This window comes from Pithys albifrons, chromosome 1 (assembly GCF_047495875.1).
Source record: "Pithys albifrons albifrons isolate INPA30051 chromosome 1, PitAlb_v1, whole genome shotgun sequence".
Classification (NCBI taxonomy): Eukaryota; Metazoa; Chordata; class Aves; order Passeriformes; family Thamnophilidae; genus Pithys; species Pithys albifrons.
In genome coordinates, this window is record NC_092458.1 from 113,615,489 (window position 1) to 113,635,537 (window position 20,049).

General features: G+C 40.4%; 1 protein-coding gene across 4 annotated transcripts in view; it reads left to right on the top strand.

The window, feature by feature from the left end:
• DCAF6 (DDB1 and CUL4 associated factor 6) overlaps positions 1-19,814 on the top strand; it is a 76,163-nt gene extending 56,349 nt beyond the window's left edge. For all 4 annotated transcript variants that reach the window (XM_071564093.1, XM_071564103.1, XM_071564112.1 and 1 more), the window contains 5 exons: positions 9,788-9,926; positions 14,680-14,836; positions 15,930-16,018; positions 18,173-18,278; positions 19,370-19,814. In XM_071564093.1, the coding sequence (XP_071420194.1) occupies positions 9,788-9,926; positions 14,680-14,836; positions 15,930-16,018; positions 18,173-18,278; positions 19,370-19,434 (556 nt within the window). In that variant the 3' untranslated portion in view covers positions 19,435-19,814. The remainder of the gene's footprint in view (positions 1-9,787; positions 9,927-14,679; positions 14,837-15,929; positions 16,019-18,172; positions 18,279-19,369) is intronic.
• Positions 19,815-20,049: the final 235 nt, after the last annotated feature.

Genomic DNA, 20,049 nt, shown 5'->3' on the forward strand with positions numbered 1-20,049 from the left:
CTGCATGCACCTTGTCGTCTCTACAATGTCATAGTTTTTGTAGTAATGTGATAAGAATGACACTTGCAGGTATCAAGTAGCAGGTAGGATTTCCCAGTAGTGGGGACATCATAAATGAAGTTGCAGTTCATCTGATGTGCTTTCTTTCCTTCTTTGTGTGCAGGGAGATTTCTTCCTGTAGCAGTTTAAATTTATCACACAGGAACTAAATGAATGAACTAAATGAATGACATAATCAAAATTCTTGAGGCAGCTCTCTGCTCCCTTATTCTTTCCCAAATAAGATCTGAAAAAGCAGTTGCTGTGTAGTCAGTGCTGGTCTGGGATTGCCTGCAGGCTTTCATCACTCAGGTTTAATGCCTGACCAATCCATTTTGCTCTGCCTTGGTGTGTGTGCAAGCAGTGAGGTTTCCTACTTTAACTTGTGGGCAGGCATTACATTCCCTCCTGTTCTTCTGGTTTGAGCAGTTTCTAAACGCCCTCTGAGATACTGAGGAGAAGCAAGACACCCTCTGTGTGCTCAAACAATTTGGATTTCCACAGCGAGCAGACACTGGTGGGCTTCAAGGCTGGATATAAGACCTCTTAGTATTTATATCTCCCATCAAACAGTGAAAGGAACTGGAAGTCCTCTCTGCTACTACAATAACAGTTGTTACAGCCCATAATCCCTTCCACAAACTGATCAGATTTATATAAAATCCCCGTGGCCCCTTAACAAGTAGGATGTAAACTCAAAGCACTGCTGCTGTAATGGGTATAAATTAACGAAAATTAGTCATTTTGTTCTGTGCTAACATACTGTTTTGACTGAAATAATTTCTCGTGCCCAGTGCTTTTCATTGGAATGATGTTCATCCTGTCCATTTTCAGCTTTTGTCTCATTAGGCTAAGAGTGCCAAGTTTTCTCACTCTTAGCAGTACAAATCTGTGGGTTTCCTGCTGGTTGCTGTTTGTTCTCCTCCTCCATGTCTCACTTCTTTCCTGAGAAGGGCACACCAGCACCCTGCACTGTTTGCATTTTGCTGGGATTGATTCTGAGAGTGTTACCCTTGGTCTAGGGAGGGTTCTCTGAGACAAGTTCCATCCCCTCCTCTCCTGCTCAGGCTGTGTCACAGGGTGAGCTGTGCTCAGACACAGCTTAATTAGTGCACTGCACTCTGCCCTGATTTGGCATTGCTAATTAATGCTGTCTTTCACCAGAAGGAAGCTCAGAAGTGTATAACTCAATTTTATATCACTGATTTCCCACTCCCCTCTCTCTCAAGGTCCTTCAGTCCCTGTATATTCATGAAGTGCCCCAAGCTCCCACCATGCATGAAACATCCCCACATGCCGCTCCCAGACTGTGAGCGAGATATTAAACAAAATGCCTGCAGGACTGGTGCTGAACTCACCAGTGTGCTGGCCAGAGGCTCATGGTTTCTCTTGTCTCACTCAGTAGTAAATTGTGCTACCTAACAATTCCTTTACTAAATCTCATTTTATCAAGTTTATCTAATAATTTAGTTTCCAGTGTGTCATCCTGTAAGATAATTAACAGTGTTAATAAATGAGTAATAAAGTAGGTTTTTCTCTCTCTGGAATATTTAGGAAGGAGTTGCTTTGGGCTTCTTCCTTTGTGGTTTGTTTTATATTTTCTTTCTGCAGAAGGTTATAATATTAGCCTGCAATAATCTACCTTTTGTGAACATATGTTGGGCGGTGGGAAAAAAATGTTAATTTTTATATAGGATAAAAAGTAAAAAAGAGGCATCACCCTTCTGAAACAGAATTCTAAAAGCTGTTTGACTAATAAGCCTTTTCTGTATATGTGTCATGATTGTCTTTTTACTACAACCAATTTATTTTTGTTTGGGCTGTGTTTTCATACAAACCTCATAGCTCTTGTTTACACTGAGGAGAAACTCCACAGCTGGAGAAATTAGGATAAGGAAAAACTCTCTCAGAGTCATTTTCCTGCTGTAAAGTCCAACTTTCTCCACTGAGAAAAGAAGGGCAGACTTCTGGTTCTGTGCTCTGAACTCACGATCTTTGGCTTCCTCTTAAGAAGTGGCACAAATACCCTTTTGATTGCTCTGTTGGCAGCACCTGCAGTTAAATAATAAATTGAGAACTTCCTGCTGCATCAACACTGCTGGTCTCACTTTACTTTTAGTGAGGTGGATATAATTTCAGATTTATGAATAAAATGCTGTCCATTTTGCAAAGCTAATGTTAACAAGGCTTCCAGTATTTGAATTTTATTTGGGTACACATCTAACTTTAATATGTTCAAGCAGAGGATTTGGTCTTTTTCTCTCCTTAAGTAATCTAATAATAGATACAAGGGACAGAATATCCTTTTGGGGATGCTTATAAATCTCAAAACACAACTGAAACTGAACCATCAGGAAAGACTGGGCAAGGTTTGCACCTGCTTTAATATTTTGAAAAGGACTTAACTATGTGTAGGAATATCTTGATCCTTTGGTTGGTGGGCTAAGTCAGCTGCATGTTCACTGGGAATCAGCTCAGAATAGTTTTGACACTCAAGGACATTTCTTTAGAAGGAATTACTGAGAATGTGACATCTGACTTTTTTCAGTAGCATTTCTGTAGCCACTGAGCATCACTGTAGGAATGGTCTTCACAAGTGACTAAAAGAAGCTAAATAGTTCTTTCATTTTCTCATGTCAGTACATGTTCTGGTCAGTACATGTTCTCTTTAAGAAAATGTATAAGGAAATGCACAGAATATTTTGAAATTTAAAAAAACAAACAAACTTGTTTTATAGAGCAGAATTGTTTTGCTTGATGCTAATCAGAGAGAATAACCTTCTGTGCATTTGGGGGAACCCACAGGAAAAGATCCCTTCTCTCCCAAATGTGAGGATAGGTATTATCACAAATATGTGCAGCTCTGCACACAGGACCTTAAAACTTACTGAGTCCAGCTGGAACAGAGACAGCCTTAGCACTGTACCTGTAATCTGTGGAGGGGCAGGAAAACCTAAGCAAAATGTATGTTCTTCATGTACAGAGAACAGGTTTTAAGAGACTGATCTTCATTGTCACAATTTAGTCAAGACAGGTCTCTGAGGGCTGCTTTGCTCCTTACACTGAATTGATTTTGGTTGGACTTTGACAGGAGCTGGTCCATGAGTGGAGGCTAAAGCTGGGAAACCTTACAGCTGGCAGGTTAGAATTTAAAGGAATATGAATGTAAAAGGGAAATTATTGCACAGCTGCTTCCATGAGTGCCATGAACTATGAGGAATTACTGTACCTTATAAGATCAACTTTGTGTGCTGTTCTGTAAGCTGAGTATTTTTGCTGAAACCAAAGTAGTCTTTCATGCTGACAGTCTGAGAAGGAACCTTCTCAGCTGGGATACATAGAGCACATTGTGTAATAGATGTTAACCTTTTAACAACATGATACCCAGCATTTTTGAATGACTTCAGTTGTTATTCCCTTTACTAGATATAATATCAGAGGAACAGCGATAGGTGATAGAATAATGAGGTAATTAATTATTTTATTCCTCCCCCTCCTCCCGTTTATTGCCGTATATTGGATTTACCAGGGTCTTGTTGTTCCTATCTAACTGGCATTTCAAGAATTGCTGTACTTCAATTGCTGTGAATTACAGAGCATATTGCTTGAGTTATATTTAGCTGCATGTGTTGCATGGAAGTGGAAGAGAAATGGCAGTGTATACATTTAACAACCTATTAACCTTTTTATTGTGTGCCATAGAAATTAATGGAATCTGAAAAGTGTGTAGTTTGTGAAAAGAAATACCTTTTTTTTAACTTAGCTGCTGAGGAACAAGCTATATTTGCATGTGCCACTGCTGACTTGCTTTGTCTGGTAGTAGAGAACATCCAGTTCTAGACAAAAATATAAGAATACATGTGTCAAAGACCTTTTATATTTTTTGTCTGAGCAGGGTTATGGAACTGAGCCTAATTATTAGAGCTATATTTGGTCATATATATTTAGCAAGACACATGCTGGATCTTATATGATATTTCTTTTTATGAAGTTAAATGAAAAAGTCACTTGATCTTTATTGAAATACTTGAGTGAAGTTACAAGAGCATAAAAGGCAATTTGGGGAATTGTGTTTGGCCACGTGCCAGGAGAGGGAGGAACTCTCTACTGTGATTGAAGCCAAAGGTCACATAGAGGGGAAATGGCACAAAGTCACTCTATGATGAAAATTAACATCTTGTCTTTGTGTGGCTGGAAAGGCAAAGACTCACGATGTGGGTCATAAAAGACTTACCCTGAGTTCTGTATTTTAAATGGCTACAGGAAAATAGTGCAGATGTGTGTTTTTTTGTCTTATATTTCCATCTTAGCTGCATTTGGAATACCTGGATTTAACTCAGCAACTTTCTTGGAGGTTCAGGAACCTGTGTACTTTTTGTACTTTAAATTTCATAATAGGCAGTTTTTAAACATGCCATGCAGTTCTTTAGCTCTCCAGCACAGCCCAGGGAGATATTGCTGTAAATTTATTTCATATTGCTATAAATTTAATATAAAGTAAATGATGCATTCAGCATGTATTTTTTTTATCAGTCTTTTGTTTTTCTAATTTTCATTGTCACTTGGCAGCATATCAGGTGAAACTAAAAAATGGTTTGTAGCTGAGAATAGTTGAAACATTGTGTTTGAAGGCTGGGAAATGATCTAGGAGGGAATTACAGTAAACATTTCTTTTTATATGATCAGCAATGAAATAACTTGGGCTTTAGGGCAGTGTCAATGTGCTGTTAACATAATGGGTTTGCCTTTGTTTTTCAACCATCTTAGTGCTTGAAATTTGACAGCAGTTGTAAATCTCTTCCATGGGCTCAGAGGCTTCTAAGGGCACATTGTAATTTGGTAATTGATACCAGAAATACAATAAAATGTTGGCATTTAGAAAGGGGATCTATTTTAACGTGGTAGCTGTGGGTAATGCCCCAGGCAGCTCAGCCCCACAGAGCTCCAGGATTCTGTCCCCCAGGGGAGTGGGGGAGAGACTCAGAAGGGTAAAACAGCGAGAGAAGCCGTGGGTTGGGGTGCCCACAGTACAGTGGCTTCTTATTTAGTCACCTTCCTGAGCTGGACTGGACTTTGCTGATGATAACCAGCTTGGTTAGACAAGCCTTTGGAATTCGTGGGCAGGAGTGTGGCAGCTGCAGGTGGATTCCTGCACAAGATCAAAGCAGAACTGACAGAGCTTGATCAAGGGTTTGCTGTGATGGGTTAGACACACACACACACTCACAAACATAAGAGACACAGAATATACCAAGCTGGAAGGGACCCACAAGGATCACTGAGTCCAACTCAGTTGTAGCCAGGTGGGGATTGGTCTCTTCTCTCAGGCAACCAACAGTAGGACAAGAGGGCAGAGGCTTAAGCTCTGCCAGGGGAGGTTTAGGCTGGATATCAGGAAGAAATTCTTTACAGAGAGAGTGCTCAGGCATTGGAATGGGCTGCCCAGGGAGGTGGTGGATTCTCTGACCCTGGAGGTTTTTAAGGTGAGACTGGACGTGGCACTGAGTGCCATGATATGGTAATCAAAGTGGGCTTGGATTAAGGGTTGGACTTGATGATCTCAGAGGTCTCTTCCAACCCAACTGATTCTAAGATCTATGAACTCCTGGCCCTGCACAGGGCAAGCCCAGGAGTCACACCCTGTGCCTGAGAGCATTGTCCAAATGACCATAAGGCATTGGAGAAATAGGGTCTAAATTAATGGCTCCAAGCCTTAGGTTCCCTGCAATTGTTTTGGACAGGGAAAATAGTTCAAATAAGAAGATACCAACAGGATGGGGGAAAATAGTATCTTAAACATGAAAGAGCACAAGAGGAGGAACCAGGGTTTGTGCACTTGGCACTGGTTGAGTGGGAGGGAGTTGGAACTCGGGATCTTTAAGGTCCCTTCCAACCCAGAGCAGCCTACCACGGAAAACACAGTCTGTCTGTGTGTAAGCAAATCTGGAAACTTGGGAAGTGACAAAAAGCCTGAGCACTGGAGGGATCAATACTGAGCTGAGCACTTGATGCAGAGCTGAGACAGGAGGGATGGGAAGAGGCAGCAGGTGGGTGGGTGTGAGCCTTGCCTGCAGCTGCTGCAGCCCAGCCCAGGACACAGCCAGCCTGGGAGAAGTGGGTCTGGGAAGCAGCATTATCCAGGGCACCACATTCATCTTGTGGCAGCCACTGCACCACTGTCCTTTAACAACAAACTAGTTATTTAGTTGTGCAAATTGTACAGATTTTTGTTTTAAAAAATCCTCATTGTGCTTTGGGATTTCTAAACATACAGAAAATGCCCTATGTGACAATATATTTAATTTAAGGCTCGCCTTACATGTTTATATCTTTTCCATTTCTCTCCATGTAGAATATATAGCTGTGGGTCAGTCTGCACCACAGGATTTTTGTGGGTTTTTTTTTTGTTGTTTTTAACCTGTGTTTAATTGAAAAAATGTACTGGCTTCACTTCTAAATGCCTGTTCCACTCATCTCAGGCTGTATTTAAAGGGGCTTTTGATAATTAATATTTACAACAATTGAGTTTGAAGGCCTCAAACCTGGCTGGCTCACAAGATGGAAGGCAGGGAATCTATCCTGCCAGTGTGCCCATTGATGGAGCTGGCTGAGGAGTGCCAGCACAATGGGCATAAATGTCCCTGTCTGGCACTTTGTGCTTGGAAGAACACGCAGTTTGGAGGGGAAGCAGCAGCTCCCAGTCAGGCTGAACCTCAGCAGTACCAATTGCACAGCATGCCTCTGTACCCACTGATGCTCCAAGGGATAAGGCTGCTGTCTGAATTCATGTTGGCACAGACAGGAATTGCTTGTCACAAATACAAATGACAATTCAAATGCCATGAAAACAGATATGTTGGATTTTAACATTTTTTTTGTGTGTGTGACTTTAAAAATGTATAGAAAATCTGTAGTTATGAAAAAGTAATACCTCTCAGAGAATCCTTTTTCCTGTAATGTTCTCTTGTCTGAAAATCCACTACATTGGGCTCCTATTTATCTTTTCTGGAGCAGACTGGCCCCCGCCAGGTTTCTGCTTTTTGCAGATGCTGTTAGAGGGCTCGACAACAGTATCACAGTTAAATGCTCTGTGTGCTTGGCTGCACTCTCCCTGTTGAAGGTAATCATCAACTTTACAAGATAAATAAATACAAATCCAGTCATGCATTTTAAAATAAGACCCAAAATCAGGATTTTAAATTCAGAGCTCAATTTAGTTGAATGACAGTTTTTACCAAAAGCTGCCTCAGTGCTTCTGCTTTTATTTAAAAATGCTGAGTAGAACTGAGGGTTTTTTGTAATGTCTTCATATTCAAGCCTAGGGGAATTTAGAGGAGGAGATTAATTTTTCTAGAGATGTTTGGGTGAAAAATTATGCCAGGAACTACTTTCCCTTACCAGTTAGTTACTTCAATCCCATTTTCTAATCCCAAGACTTGTTACTGCTACCCAACAAGTAACACTTCTGAAAGAGCTGGACAAGTTTGCTGCTTTGTCAGCCCTAATGATGATTAACTTCTCAGCTTTTCCACTGCACACCTTGAATGAATTAATGTAATAAAGACAGCAGAAATACAGCAGCAAGCACAGTAAGGGAGAGGTGCAGGGCAGCAGGTGTGGGGCTCACTGGGGGTGCTCTTCCCAAAGCTGTGGGTCACTGGTGGGGTTGGTAACTCTCATTAACAACTAGGAGCAGTTATTATGTGAGTCTGGCTTTTACCTTCTCACACAAACCCCATCTTTTTTTAAAAGCAAGTACAAACCAAATTTGTACAAATAATGGTTTTAAGTTTCAGAGGTTGATGTAGCCTATCATGTACATGCCACCCTTTTCCCTTCATGTAGAAGTAACTGGTGAGGAGAGTAATTCTGTGCTCTTCAAAGCCCCTCCATTGTATGAAGATACTGTGAAGAACCCTCTCAAATCTGTTCAAGATTAAAGTTAAGATTCTGTGTATTCTAAGTACTAACTAACAAATACAGTGTGTTTATTTAGTATAAGAAGGAGGAAGTAGAAAATTACAGATTTTGGGGAGATAGAAAATTCTCACAAAGGAACTAGTAGGAGTCTGGTTTCCCTGGACTGTTTGCTAGGCAAACATCTAAGAAATATATTATAATAAATAGCACACTGTTAAGTGGATCTATTGAGTAGTGCTTTCAAATTTCTTCTAGTTTCTATTAAAAAAGGTATTAAAATTTATTTTAAAAGCTTAGCTGTATTATCTTAGTATGATAGTTTGTGGTTTGTTTTTGAAATAAATCTGTATTAATGACTCATTGCTGGCATTCATTTTCCTTCTGTGCTGTAGGACAACACTTCACCTTAACTCTTTGGTGCAACTCTCTCCTATGACAAAGATTAAACAGAAATTTAAGCAGAGCAGTGGCTGAGGAAGTGGCTTATGAGGTAGATGTGGTGGGGTTTTTTCTGGATTCTCCAGGATCAGTGACTAAAGACCTTTGGTCGCTTTAATGTGACCAAATTCAGGTTGCTTTCTGGTTGCTGAGGTTCCAAATATATCCTGTTCCGGCTCAGTTTACTTTTTAGGATCATATGAATTCCCATAGTTTTTTAACTCCTTGCATTCTGCTAAAATCTGTACCTGGTCCTTCTCAAGAGTGACATTCCCCTTGGACTGTATTCAGGACTTCAGAGCTAAAAGCAACTCTGACAAGGAATGACAGAAAAGAACTGGATGCAGGTGCTGGAATGTGATGGTCTGGTTATAGCTGGAATTATGGGGATTGCAAACTGGTGAGCTAAAAGAGGAACAGTTTGGCACCAATTAATCAAATTGAGCTGATTAATCAAAAAGTAGATTCCTGGAATTAAACATTCAGAAAACAAAATAGGTAATTTAGCTTTTTTCTCTGTTATTCTAGGAAATCTTCAGCTGTTTCCCTCACTGCTAACCTAAGGAATAGCTGCTGCAATAAGTGATCTCAAATAATCTTTTGCCTTAGTAGGAACTTTTTAAAAGCTGTCTAAATCTTGAGTCTTGCCATACAGAAATAGTGAAGAGAAATAATTGAGCACAACTTTATGGAAAACCCAAATCACACTGGAAGGTGCACTAGATGAAAGCTGCACTACCTGAGAGGGGGTTGTATCCAGGTGGGGGTTGGTCTCTTCTCCCAGGCACTCAGCAACAGGACAAGCTCTGCCAGGGGAAATTGAAGTTGGAGAGCAGAAAGAAATTCTTTGCAGAGAGAGTGCTCAGGCATTGGAATGGGCTGCCCAGAGAGAGGGTGGATTCCCCATCCCTGGAGGTTTTTCAACTGAGCTTGGCCGTGGCACTGAGTGCCATGATCTGGTAAAGGGACTGGAGTTGGACCAAGGGCTGGACTTGATGATCTTGGAGGTATTTTCCAACCCAATCAATTCTATGATTCTAGATCCTTAGTAACTTTATAAAATTTTAAAACTTCTGTTTTGGCATAGATTTGTCCCTTCAGAATTTTGTAAGATTTGTAAGGTATCTCTAGCCCTGAAGAATAAAATAGCATGTGAATTTTGCCAACAGCTGGAGTGTGTTCCACAGAGGGGGAATAATGGCATCATTGCCATTCCACTGTCTTGCATGCTACCCTTGTTGTGAGCCAGGACGGACAGAACTCCAGCCTGTCATTGTGACCTTGGGGATGCTGCTGCTGTTTGTTCCAACTGATGGAGAATGTGTTTGAGTGCTAATTACCGTGTCCAGCGCCCTGCCGGGGCTCTCAGCGCTGCCCTCTCGCCCCGCAGGCGCTCAGCCGTCGCTCGCATCCAGGAGCTCTTCCGCAGGAGGAAGGAGAGGAAGGAGATGGAGGAGCTGGAAACGCTCAACATCCGACGGCCCTTAATCAAGATGGTGTACAAAGGTCACCGCAACTCCCGGACAATGGTACGGACTGTTGGGCTGGGAACTGCGGGGGATTTATGGACTCACACACTGCAGCTGCCCCTTGATGTGCTGCCCAAAAAGGATGTTGTGGTGCATTTTTCTTCTGTCGTCAGTTGTAAGGCACGGAATTTGCTCCAAAGAAAAATTAAGATTAATGTGACTCCTGTCACTGTGCTAGGCATTAAGTTTTCTTGGGTTTAAGACTTTTTAACTTCCTTTGAAATTTTGGGTATTTTTCTTATTTTTCATTTTCTCTGTCAGGTTAAGTGGTATAAAATGTGCCTACTTTCCAAATTATCATTTAATCCTCACTTTCCCTTCCATGCTCTTTAAAGTTAAAATAATAATTTCAAACAGCTTGGAAGGGAAAGTGAGAATTAAATCATAGTTTTGAAGAGCCTTGACATCTCTGAGTTAAAAAAAGGAACTAGTGCTAGTTATTAAACCACAACCTGGCTACTCAATACTTTTACCTTTTTCCTACAAAATACTGTTTTAAGAAAAATCCAGTTACTGTGTTTGTAAAGCAATGGTGCACGAAAAACAAAAGCTGTTTTCCTTGCTATTTCTTTTTTTTGCTTTTTACAGTGTTTGGAAGATGTGAAGTTCTGAGTACTGTGTGGTATTTTGGAGAAATAGCTGGTGTGTTATTTTGCAGATGATCTGAGGAGTACCCCCACCTCCAAAAGCAATTTTCTAGAGTTTGTGTGAATAGCTTTGATTACACTGGGGAAAATGCTTCAATAATTGCATATTTCAGTCCCCATAAGCAACAGGGCTTAGAATGAACTTTGATTAATGACAAGGAGTTTTGCACTGTATTTCAGAAATCAATTTTAATTTCTCAAAGACCCATTAATTTAAATGTCCCAGCATCAGGCACTCTGTAGTTCAGAGATATTAAAAGTGAGCTCATCTAAGGCGTCTTAATTCAGTCTCCATTTGCATATGTGTTGTTATACAGACAATGTCACAGATTTTGTTGTTTGGTTTCTTTGGGATGTGTGGTTTTTGCTTTTGTTTCACACGAGCACCCTGACAAGGAACACACAAAATGACAGACAGTGTCATTTTCCCTGTTGGTCTCTGTGGTCACAGAGTTCACTTTGATTTATTGTTTTGAGTGATACCTTCTTTCCTGCAAGGCAAGGGCTGGTGACATTTCTCTTTCAATATACACATAGTGAATTAAGGTTATGAAGGCAAATTGAAAAATCCTGATACTTCCTTTTGGGAATCTTACAATTTTTTAATAAGCATATTTAAGTGTAATTCTTACCTTATCAAAAAAAAGTATCATTATATTGATGTTTGCTTGCACCATTGGTGAGGTTGAAGTGTTCTATAATCTTATTTTCTTTTATATGTATTGACATTCTTCCTTTATTCCACTTATCCTAAGGCCAGAGTCCCCCTTTTAAAACTGTACAGTAACTTTTCTTCAATGGAGCATCTGAGTGTTACTGATAAATGGGATAAGTTGTGTGTTCATACACTAGAAGTGAGTGTGTATATGAGTTTGAAAACAACACTTTCAAATGTGAATTCCAATTCTGTTCATTTCGGTGGTGCTGAAATTGGGGTTTGTGAGTATTAGAAAGGTAAAATCAGCAGTTACATAAAAGAATGCAAAGAAACAGGAAGAGGTCATAATTGAAAATTAAAATATAAGGTAATTTATATTATAGGGATAATTTATATTGAAGGGATTAAGTAGATGTAACATATATATACTTATATATATATGTATATATATATATATATATATAGAGAGAGAGAGAGAGAGAGAGAGAGGAGCTATAAGACAAAGGCTGCCAAAATATTATCCTATTGGAATTCCCTACAGAATTCAGGGATGCACTTTCTCTGGATTATTTTCAGACATCAGGATGACTTTATTGCACTGACTGCAATCATTGGTGCATATTCTGTAGACAAAGATCTACCAAGCCTGAAATTTAAAACTGGACATACTTAGGCTGGAAATAAAGTACATATTTTTAACAGTGTTAAGGGTTCAACTTACTGATGGGATGATCCTGTATCAAGAAAGCTGAGGCAAAGCACAGGGCAAGACAATGTCTCTGTCTGTTCCCCAGTGCCTTTTCTGAGGAAACTGCAAAAAGAGAGAGAAGGATAAAGATAAGCACAGCTTTCTTTAGAGCTTTATTAGAATGCATCACTTGGAAAATAATTCCTAGTAGAATCCTGGGTAAATGGTCTCAAACACAAAATTCTGTCCTTGCGCTGGTGTTATTCTTAAACACCAAACCAAACTTCACACATGGGAAATCATCTGTGTGAGCTCTGGAACTTCTGTTCACACACAGGTGCCAACCTGCCCAGTGCATGGCAATTTAAAGAGTTTGCAGGAGGTGCTGGTAACCCAAACCAACAATCCTGCATGCAGGACCACACTCTGAGCCTCCAGGCTCTTCCTCCAGGACAGACACGGGACTGGTGTGGAGCTGTGGCTTGTGGCTGAGTTCTCTGCCTGGTGCCGGAGCAATGTCCCTTCTCCCTCTGCCATCCCTTCCAGCCTCTCACCCCGCAGAGGACACAGGTTCATACATTTAACTGGTTATTCTGAAGTCCTGCTCTGAGTAAAATCAGAAGTGATTTCTGAAGAAGATTCTCATAATTAGTGAAGGAAGCGACCCATTCTTGTTGGTTCAAACTAATTGTTGGGCATCATTTGGGTTACAACTTTTTAGGAGGAGAAAGCAAGAGTGGCCTTGAATGGAAAGATTATTCTATATTTAGCAAACCTAATAGTTGTTTCTTGGAAAAAAATACTCTAGGATGGCTTTTTTTGGCTCAGAAATTGAATAAGCCACATTCTTTTGGGCTGTGCTCATAAGGGTATCTTGAATGCAGCAGGTGTGGCATAGTATCAACATTATATTTCAAGGAAATGGTATCTGATACTACTACCATTTTTCCTGGCTTGCAATTTCATTTTCATTCTGATGCTGCTCTGTTCCACAGGACAGACCTCCAGCTGCTGTCATGAGATTGCAGATCTGTGAAACTCTCAAGGAGTTTCAGTTTTGCCACCAATTTACTAAATGCACAATTAATAGATAATACATTTACTACACATTTATAAATAGCATTTAAGAAATAAAAACAGTATAGCTAATATAAATAATAAATGTGTGAATGCATACAAAAACATTCAGATAATAGCAATGTTCTTATAATACTATGACAATACCACATTTCAGGGACAGGGATGGGAACAAAAAGGAAAAAAAGTGTAGATTTGTTGCCTCACGTGTCTCCCAAAGACTTTTTCACTCTTAGTGGTGCCAGAAGGGAAGAGCCCAAGTGCACACTGTGTGTGTCTCTGCAGTTGCAGAGAGGGGTACCTGGTTTTCTGGAAGCCTTCCCAAGAACCTTGGATCTTTCTTTGATCCCTTTGGTCACTGGCACATCCAGCCCAGCTGTGCTCACTCACAGACAGAGGAGCACACTGGAGATCACAGTTCTGTGTGTGAATTTCCTACCGTCTTTTCTGGTTGAGCAAAAATCCTTGAGTAATTTGTGCATCTTTCATGCAGAAATGATGACCAGGTTATTCTCAGAGCTGGACAATTTCCTTCTTCAAATGTGCAGGTCTCCAATCAGAGCAGTCTTCCTTCAATGTTTAATTACAGCCAGTTATAATCCAGGGTCAAACTACTGCATTAACAATAACACTATAGAGGGCTTAGCTGTAGGCCAAAACCAAATATCATCCAATTATGATTTCTGATAGGTGATTTAAAAATTAATGTAAATTGTGTGGTGCTATTTATTTAGTCAGGGCAAAGTAAAATTCCACAGAGTGGCCCGAGATGCCAGGATGACCTTCAGTGTGAACAGTGGACTCCCAGAACCACTCACTGCCTTTGCAAGATTAGTTTTACCTCACTCTAAACACATGCACAGCAACATGTGTAATTAAAAAAAAATTAAATTTGAAACAGTCCATGTTGGCCATGTACACTTTGCTGATAACATGGGAACACTTCTGATAATGAGACAAATGTCAGCCAGACCATTCCAAACATTCTGCTCAAACACATCAATAAAGTAATGATGGAACAAATGGAAGCAGTGTCATTAAAACTGGAATATTATGGGTTGCACTGGCAGGGAGAGAGGCTTCTACTTTTACCTGCTGTTGGCTGAAGGGTCATTTCAGCCTGGATGCCTTCATTGTTCAGCGATTCATAACTTTAGTTTTGGCACTGGGCTGAGAGGTCTTGCTTTTTATCCGATTTATTATAGAGGGGGAGGAGAAAAAATATCCTAAGTTTGATTTTGTGATCCTTTTTTGTCTGTCAGACCCTCTTAATTCCCACCACCCACTTTTCATAAATCCTCCCAGGGATTAGCCTGTCACACAAATTTAACTTACCAAACTCTTCCTAAAAATTATTTCATATATCCCTGTCTCCAGTATCATTCCTGTCACTTTAGGAAGTGCAGATCTGCTGATACTTATTTTCAAACTTCTCAGTTTGCCCTAACTTTTTTTTATTTTTATTTTTTTTCTGTTAGCAGCTACTTTGCTCTGAAGATCTTTAACCTTCTGAACTTTTTTTTTTCAATCATTCTTCTATAAATGTTTCCTTTTAGTTGTCTTGATCCTTGTTTCTGCACCTTTAGGGCTCTCCCTTCATCAGCAGTGTTACTGCAGAAAGGGCAGTGTGCTCTGAGCTGTTCCCTGGGTGGTCTTACAAAGTAATTTTTGTTTTTACTGCAGATAAAGGAAGCCAACTTTTGGGGCTCCAACTTTGTCATGAGTGGTTCAGACTGTGGCCACATTTTCATCTGGGACAGACACACTGCTGAGCACCTCATGCTGCTGGAAGCCGATAATCACGTGGTGAACTGTCTGCAGCCTCATCCCTTTGACCCCAGTAAGGGCTTCCTGTCCCACACTCTGCATGTTCAGTTTGTCTCTAGTTTATGGCTCAGCCTTAAACTCAGTGCTCAGTAGAGCATTGCAATGATTAATGAGATATGGTTCATTTTTTACCATATAAATTAAATAATACTGCTTTTAATTTTGCCTTTTGCTAATGACCTTTGGCCCTCAAAACCCTCCTTACTCAATAATGTATTGAAATGAAACTATTACTGACATAGTATTTATAGGAATATTGTCAGCTGTAAGAAGAATCTCCATTTCTTGCTGCCCTCAATACATCAAATGTTTTCTGTGGCACTAATGAGGGAAATGTGGGGTCACTGAAATGCCAGCAGCACTTTGGGAATTTATGTTGGAATCTGGGCTCTACTTGGCTCTAAAAAAACTGGGAGAAGTGGGTGTCTCCATCTCACTGGCTCTGTGAGATCAGAAAAATGAATGAAATTCATAGAGATTCTATTAATTTGTATTGAGAGGAAAATCTTTATAGAAAAGGGACCAAAGTAATAGCAGGAATCAGATGTAGCTGGAAAATCTGAACCATTCTGCAGCCTCTGACAGTCAGGGAAAGTATTTGTGTTATTTCTTTTTTCATGGCTTACATGGCTGTATATAAGAGTCAGCTATAAATAAATTAGCAAATAAAGTTGTTACAATAATACCAAAAGAAGCTGGGGTTTTTTTGGACAGTTTGGGGAAACGTGGAATACTGTCCTGCCTTGGATAAGCCTTGAACTTTTATATTTTTAGTAAGTGTTTATAAGAACATCCACATATTTAACTATCAAATAGGTTTACATGAAATACACTGAAATTATCAAATGTTAAAATACATTTTAAATTATCTCGGTTCTGCCTTTGTATCTGGGCCTACAAATCCTAAGGCTTTGTTATTAATGTATGTATATACTTACCAGACAGAAATGCATTAACAGTGGCTGGGTTTGTTCTTACTTTCTGCTTCTATCTTTTGCATGTTCTGCTGCTTTTTTTTAATTTAATAAAGGAGGCTATTGATGTTTGCATGTGTTTTCTTCATGTAAGACATAACACACTTAATTTAGAACTGCTGTTACTTCTAGTTCTGGCCTCTTCGGGTATTGACTATGATATAAAAATCTGGTCACCATTGGAAGAATCCAAGATTTTTAACAGAAAACTTGCAGATGAGGTAAGAACCTTTCCTCCTTTTTCATAGGAATGTTGCATCTTCTAAGGCTATAAAAGCCTTTTGTACAAATTACTGATACTGAATTAGCAGAGTTGTTTAATGCTGCCCTTCAGAGCAGTTAACTTTCATAGCCCTGGCAGCACACAGAGGAACTCTGCATTTCATCAGCTCTGTCTCTAACAAATAAATGAAGGAAAACCCGAAGGAAATACAGTGATATGCAGAGGAGCAGAGAGTGCAAAAATCAATGCTATTAAATATTCAATGGCATAAAAGGGAGTGAAGGTTAAGATTGCAAATTGGGAAGTTCATGGAATAAAGCAAACATTGGAAGCCCAATTAGTTACAGAAGTCTGTATGTAAAAATTATGTAACAGTTGTTTTTGTGCCCCCAGAGCAATAACTGGGTGTAGCAGCTGGCCTGGGCTGCACACACAGCCACTGCTGAATCACCATGTTAGTGACTTACGTAACACACTTTATTAGAATGTTGGATGTTTCTCTTTAATGTCGTGGGGCAGATTTGGCTATGGGGTGGGCAGGTTGGGTTCTTGCTGTGAAATCTCTTGGGCAGCAGGGACACAGCAGAGGGGGGTGTTTCCAATTGTTATTTCCCTGTTGTAGTGCTATACACATTTTAAACAGAAACCCACAACCCTTTGTCACAACTCCACATTCCCTGGAAAAAAACCCCAAACCATTCCTGAAGGGAAGTTCTGGCCAGGTGGGGGTTGGTCTCTTCTCCCAGGCACTCAGCAATAGGACAAGGGGGCACGATGGGCTCAAGCTCTGCCAGGGGAAATTGAAGTTGGAGAGCAGAAAAAAATTCTTTGCAGAGAGAGTGCTCAGGCATTGGAATGGGCTGCCCAGAGAGGGGTGGATTCCCCATCCCTGGAGGTTTTTAAACTGAGCTTGGCCGTGGCACTGAGTGCCATGATCTGGTAAAGGGAGTGGAGTTGGACCAAGGGTTGGACTTGATGATCTCGGAGGTCTTTTCCAATCCAATCCATTCTATGATTCTGTGATACTTGTGGGTTTTGAAGCTTTCCCATCATTTTAGCAGTGGGAACACTGAGTGAAGTGACACTTCTTGGTATGTTGTATGACAGTTTTAGTCTGATGTGTTTTGGAGCCTTTGGGTTGAGAAATAAATATGTGCTAAGAGTAGTTATTGTGCTGTTACTTCTGTCACTTGATTTTAATAATAACAAAATATTTAGAGGTTTGATTATTTTTTCTTTAACAAAAATGGTGGAACTTTCAGAAGAATTGACTGCAGTGCAGTCTGTAATTTTGCATTATTTTATATTTTAATTTAATTCTGTATTGAAGGATCTCCTGAGGGCAGGAGATGTTCATAGCAGTAAAATAGTTTTCACCATGTTAAGATTAGCTAACATACCTAGAAAAGCTGAGAGACAAAGCTACAGTGTGGGATGAGAACTGAGTAGGGAAGGAAAAAGGATGCCAAGGAAGTACCACAAGGAAGGACTGAGGCAAGAGAGCTCAAAGTATTCAGCAGTGGATTTATCTTTTCCCTTGAAACTAAGACAGTAGGAACTGGCTCTTTCAAGTAATTTAGAGGCAAGCTGTAGGTCTGTTTAGAAAGAGCTGTGGAGCTGAAGAATGTTCCTGCACTGGGATAGAAAATTGCTTGTGTTCCTTGGATTTTCTCCAAAAGTTTCAAGCAGCATGAAGGTAGGAGTTCAGGGTAACCTCAGCTCTTTTCCTTCCCACATTCTTGGCCAGTGCTGGTGCTGGAACTTACTCTCTACAGCAGTTGCCATCTGGAACAGCACTTTCTCTCACCACTCTGCTTTGCTTCATGCAAGAACTCATTTCAAAAGTTTTTTCTTAGTAGCTCAGCTTAATATCCCACCATGCATGTGGATAAGGGAATGATGACCTTACCAGAACATTCCTTAGACAGACAATTAGATAGATACCTGTAGCAGAGTCCACCATCTGACTTTTCTTACCACATACAATTGAGTAACTGTATTCAACACTAATTATTAAAATATCGGTCCCTTATTGTCATTTTGGACTATGTAAAATGTTTTTTGCACAGGAACTTTGTATGTACAAACCATATTGATGCAGTACAAGTTTGTGTTTATTTCTGGTGCTGGTTTTTCCCTTCCCTCCCTCCAGGTTATAACTCGTAATGAATTGATGCTGGAAGAGACGAGAAACACTATCACTGTTCCAGCTTCTTTTATGCTACGAATGTTGGCTTCGTTGAATCACATAAGAGCAGGTGAGAGGCTTCTCAACAGCTTGGCCATGACACTGGTCTGTGAAACAGCAGATGGACTGAGGAATCACCAAGATCTTCAGCTCTCTGTGGCTGTACTTGGGCTTGGGGGAAAGGTTCAAGGGTTGGTCAAGGTTCTCTTGATGGAAGAACTTAGAAATTTTGCTTCTTCAGTGTGAGACTTGCAACGTTTTTGTAGCTGTTAATTTTTACCTCAAAACAGAGATCAGAATGTATTTTTAGATGTTGCCATGCTATCCATCCTGACACAGCTGCTGACAGACCTGTAGATGAAGTGAAAGTGGCTGTGGATGCTGACTATGGGGGCTCTGGCACTGGCCGAGCAGAGCAGTGGCCTCACAGTGATACAGGAAGGAAGCTCTGCCTGGTGGCAGCGGCTGCTCCTCTTCCACCTCCTGCTGCTCTGTGAGCTTTAGGGAGCAGGAGGGTGCCAGGTATCCAGCTCCCCAGTGCACCTCAACACTGCTGGAACCATGTCAGTTTGGGTTTTCCTTCATTTGTTATTATCTCTTTGGAGTAAATACTAGAACTGCCCTATACTTGAGTTACAACAATTCCAGCAAAAATCTGTGAAGTGTTTCCCTGACAGTATATGTTGTTTGAGAGATCTTGAGCCAGTCGTGTTCCCTCACACATTTCTGTATTTGCCCTTTTCTAAAGGTACTTTTTCTGCTGTATTCAGTGACAGCCAGTGATCCCCCAGTTTGAGGACTACTCACATTTCTAAGTGAGCTATTCTAGTTCCAGCTCCCCAGAACACACTTCAGTCCTTGCATTCACCATCTCATTTTACTGCTTGCATTCATCCTTCCTGTGCTGACAGCCAGGCAGCAGCCACGAGGCCTTTACTTCTGTACACAAATGTTGCTTCTATGCCTGGAAATTGTTGAGGGCTTTTCTGCTCTTCTCCTTTCTTGTGGTAACATTTCTCCCCACTCTGCTGTCAGTCCATGCAGACTTTCCTCTACCATATAACCCACAGCCACTGCCTGTTCTGTAATAGCCCAGGGAGACAGTAGGTTATAAATAGCTACCAGAAAAAAGAAAACTTGACTGAATCTCTGTGTTTACAGACCGATTGGAAGGTGACAGATCAGAAGGATCTGGTCAGGAGAACGAAAATGAAGATGAGGAGTAACTGGCAGTTGTGTGTGAGCACCAAGACATCAATGGGATTTGTATAAGACATTAATTATATTTTTCCTTACAGAGCTTTAGTGCAATTCTAAGGTATTGCTTTTGGATAACCTAACCTTCTGTTTTTGAATGACTGTGTGCATGACTTGGGGAGAGTGTGCAAGTTAAAATAAGCAAAAATGTTTTTCCAACGTTTTGCCATGTATGAGGGGTGCTAGAAGATGCAAAGTGCAATATTTTCCTTAACCTGCAAATGTGGGAGCTTGGATCAATGTTTTAAAGTAACTTTCATTATATAGTAAAAACGTTGGTTCAAATAAATTTCTATACCTGCTGTTTGCATGTTTGTTGCTTTCTAATTAAAAGATTTGGTTGTTTTAAGTAGTTTTGTGGTTTTTTCTTTGTGCTGCCGTTGATTTGTCACCTTGTAATTATAACCTTCATTTGTATTCTTTCTTGCAATGTTTGTGAAGTGACAAATACAGTGAGCACTGGGGTTCTGTGCCTTTGGGACCCCATGGCTCTTGGTTCTTGCATATCCATGGGCAACCCACACCTAAGTAGGGAAAGTTCTTTCCATCAGTTTTATAATGCCACATCCCATTTTCCATGCTTG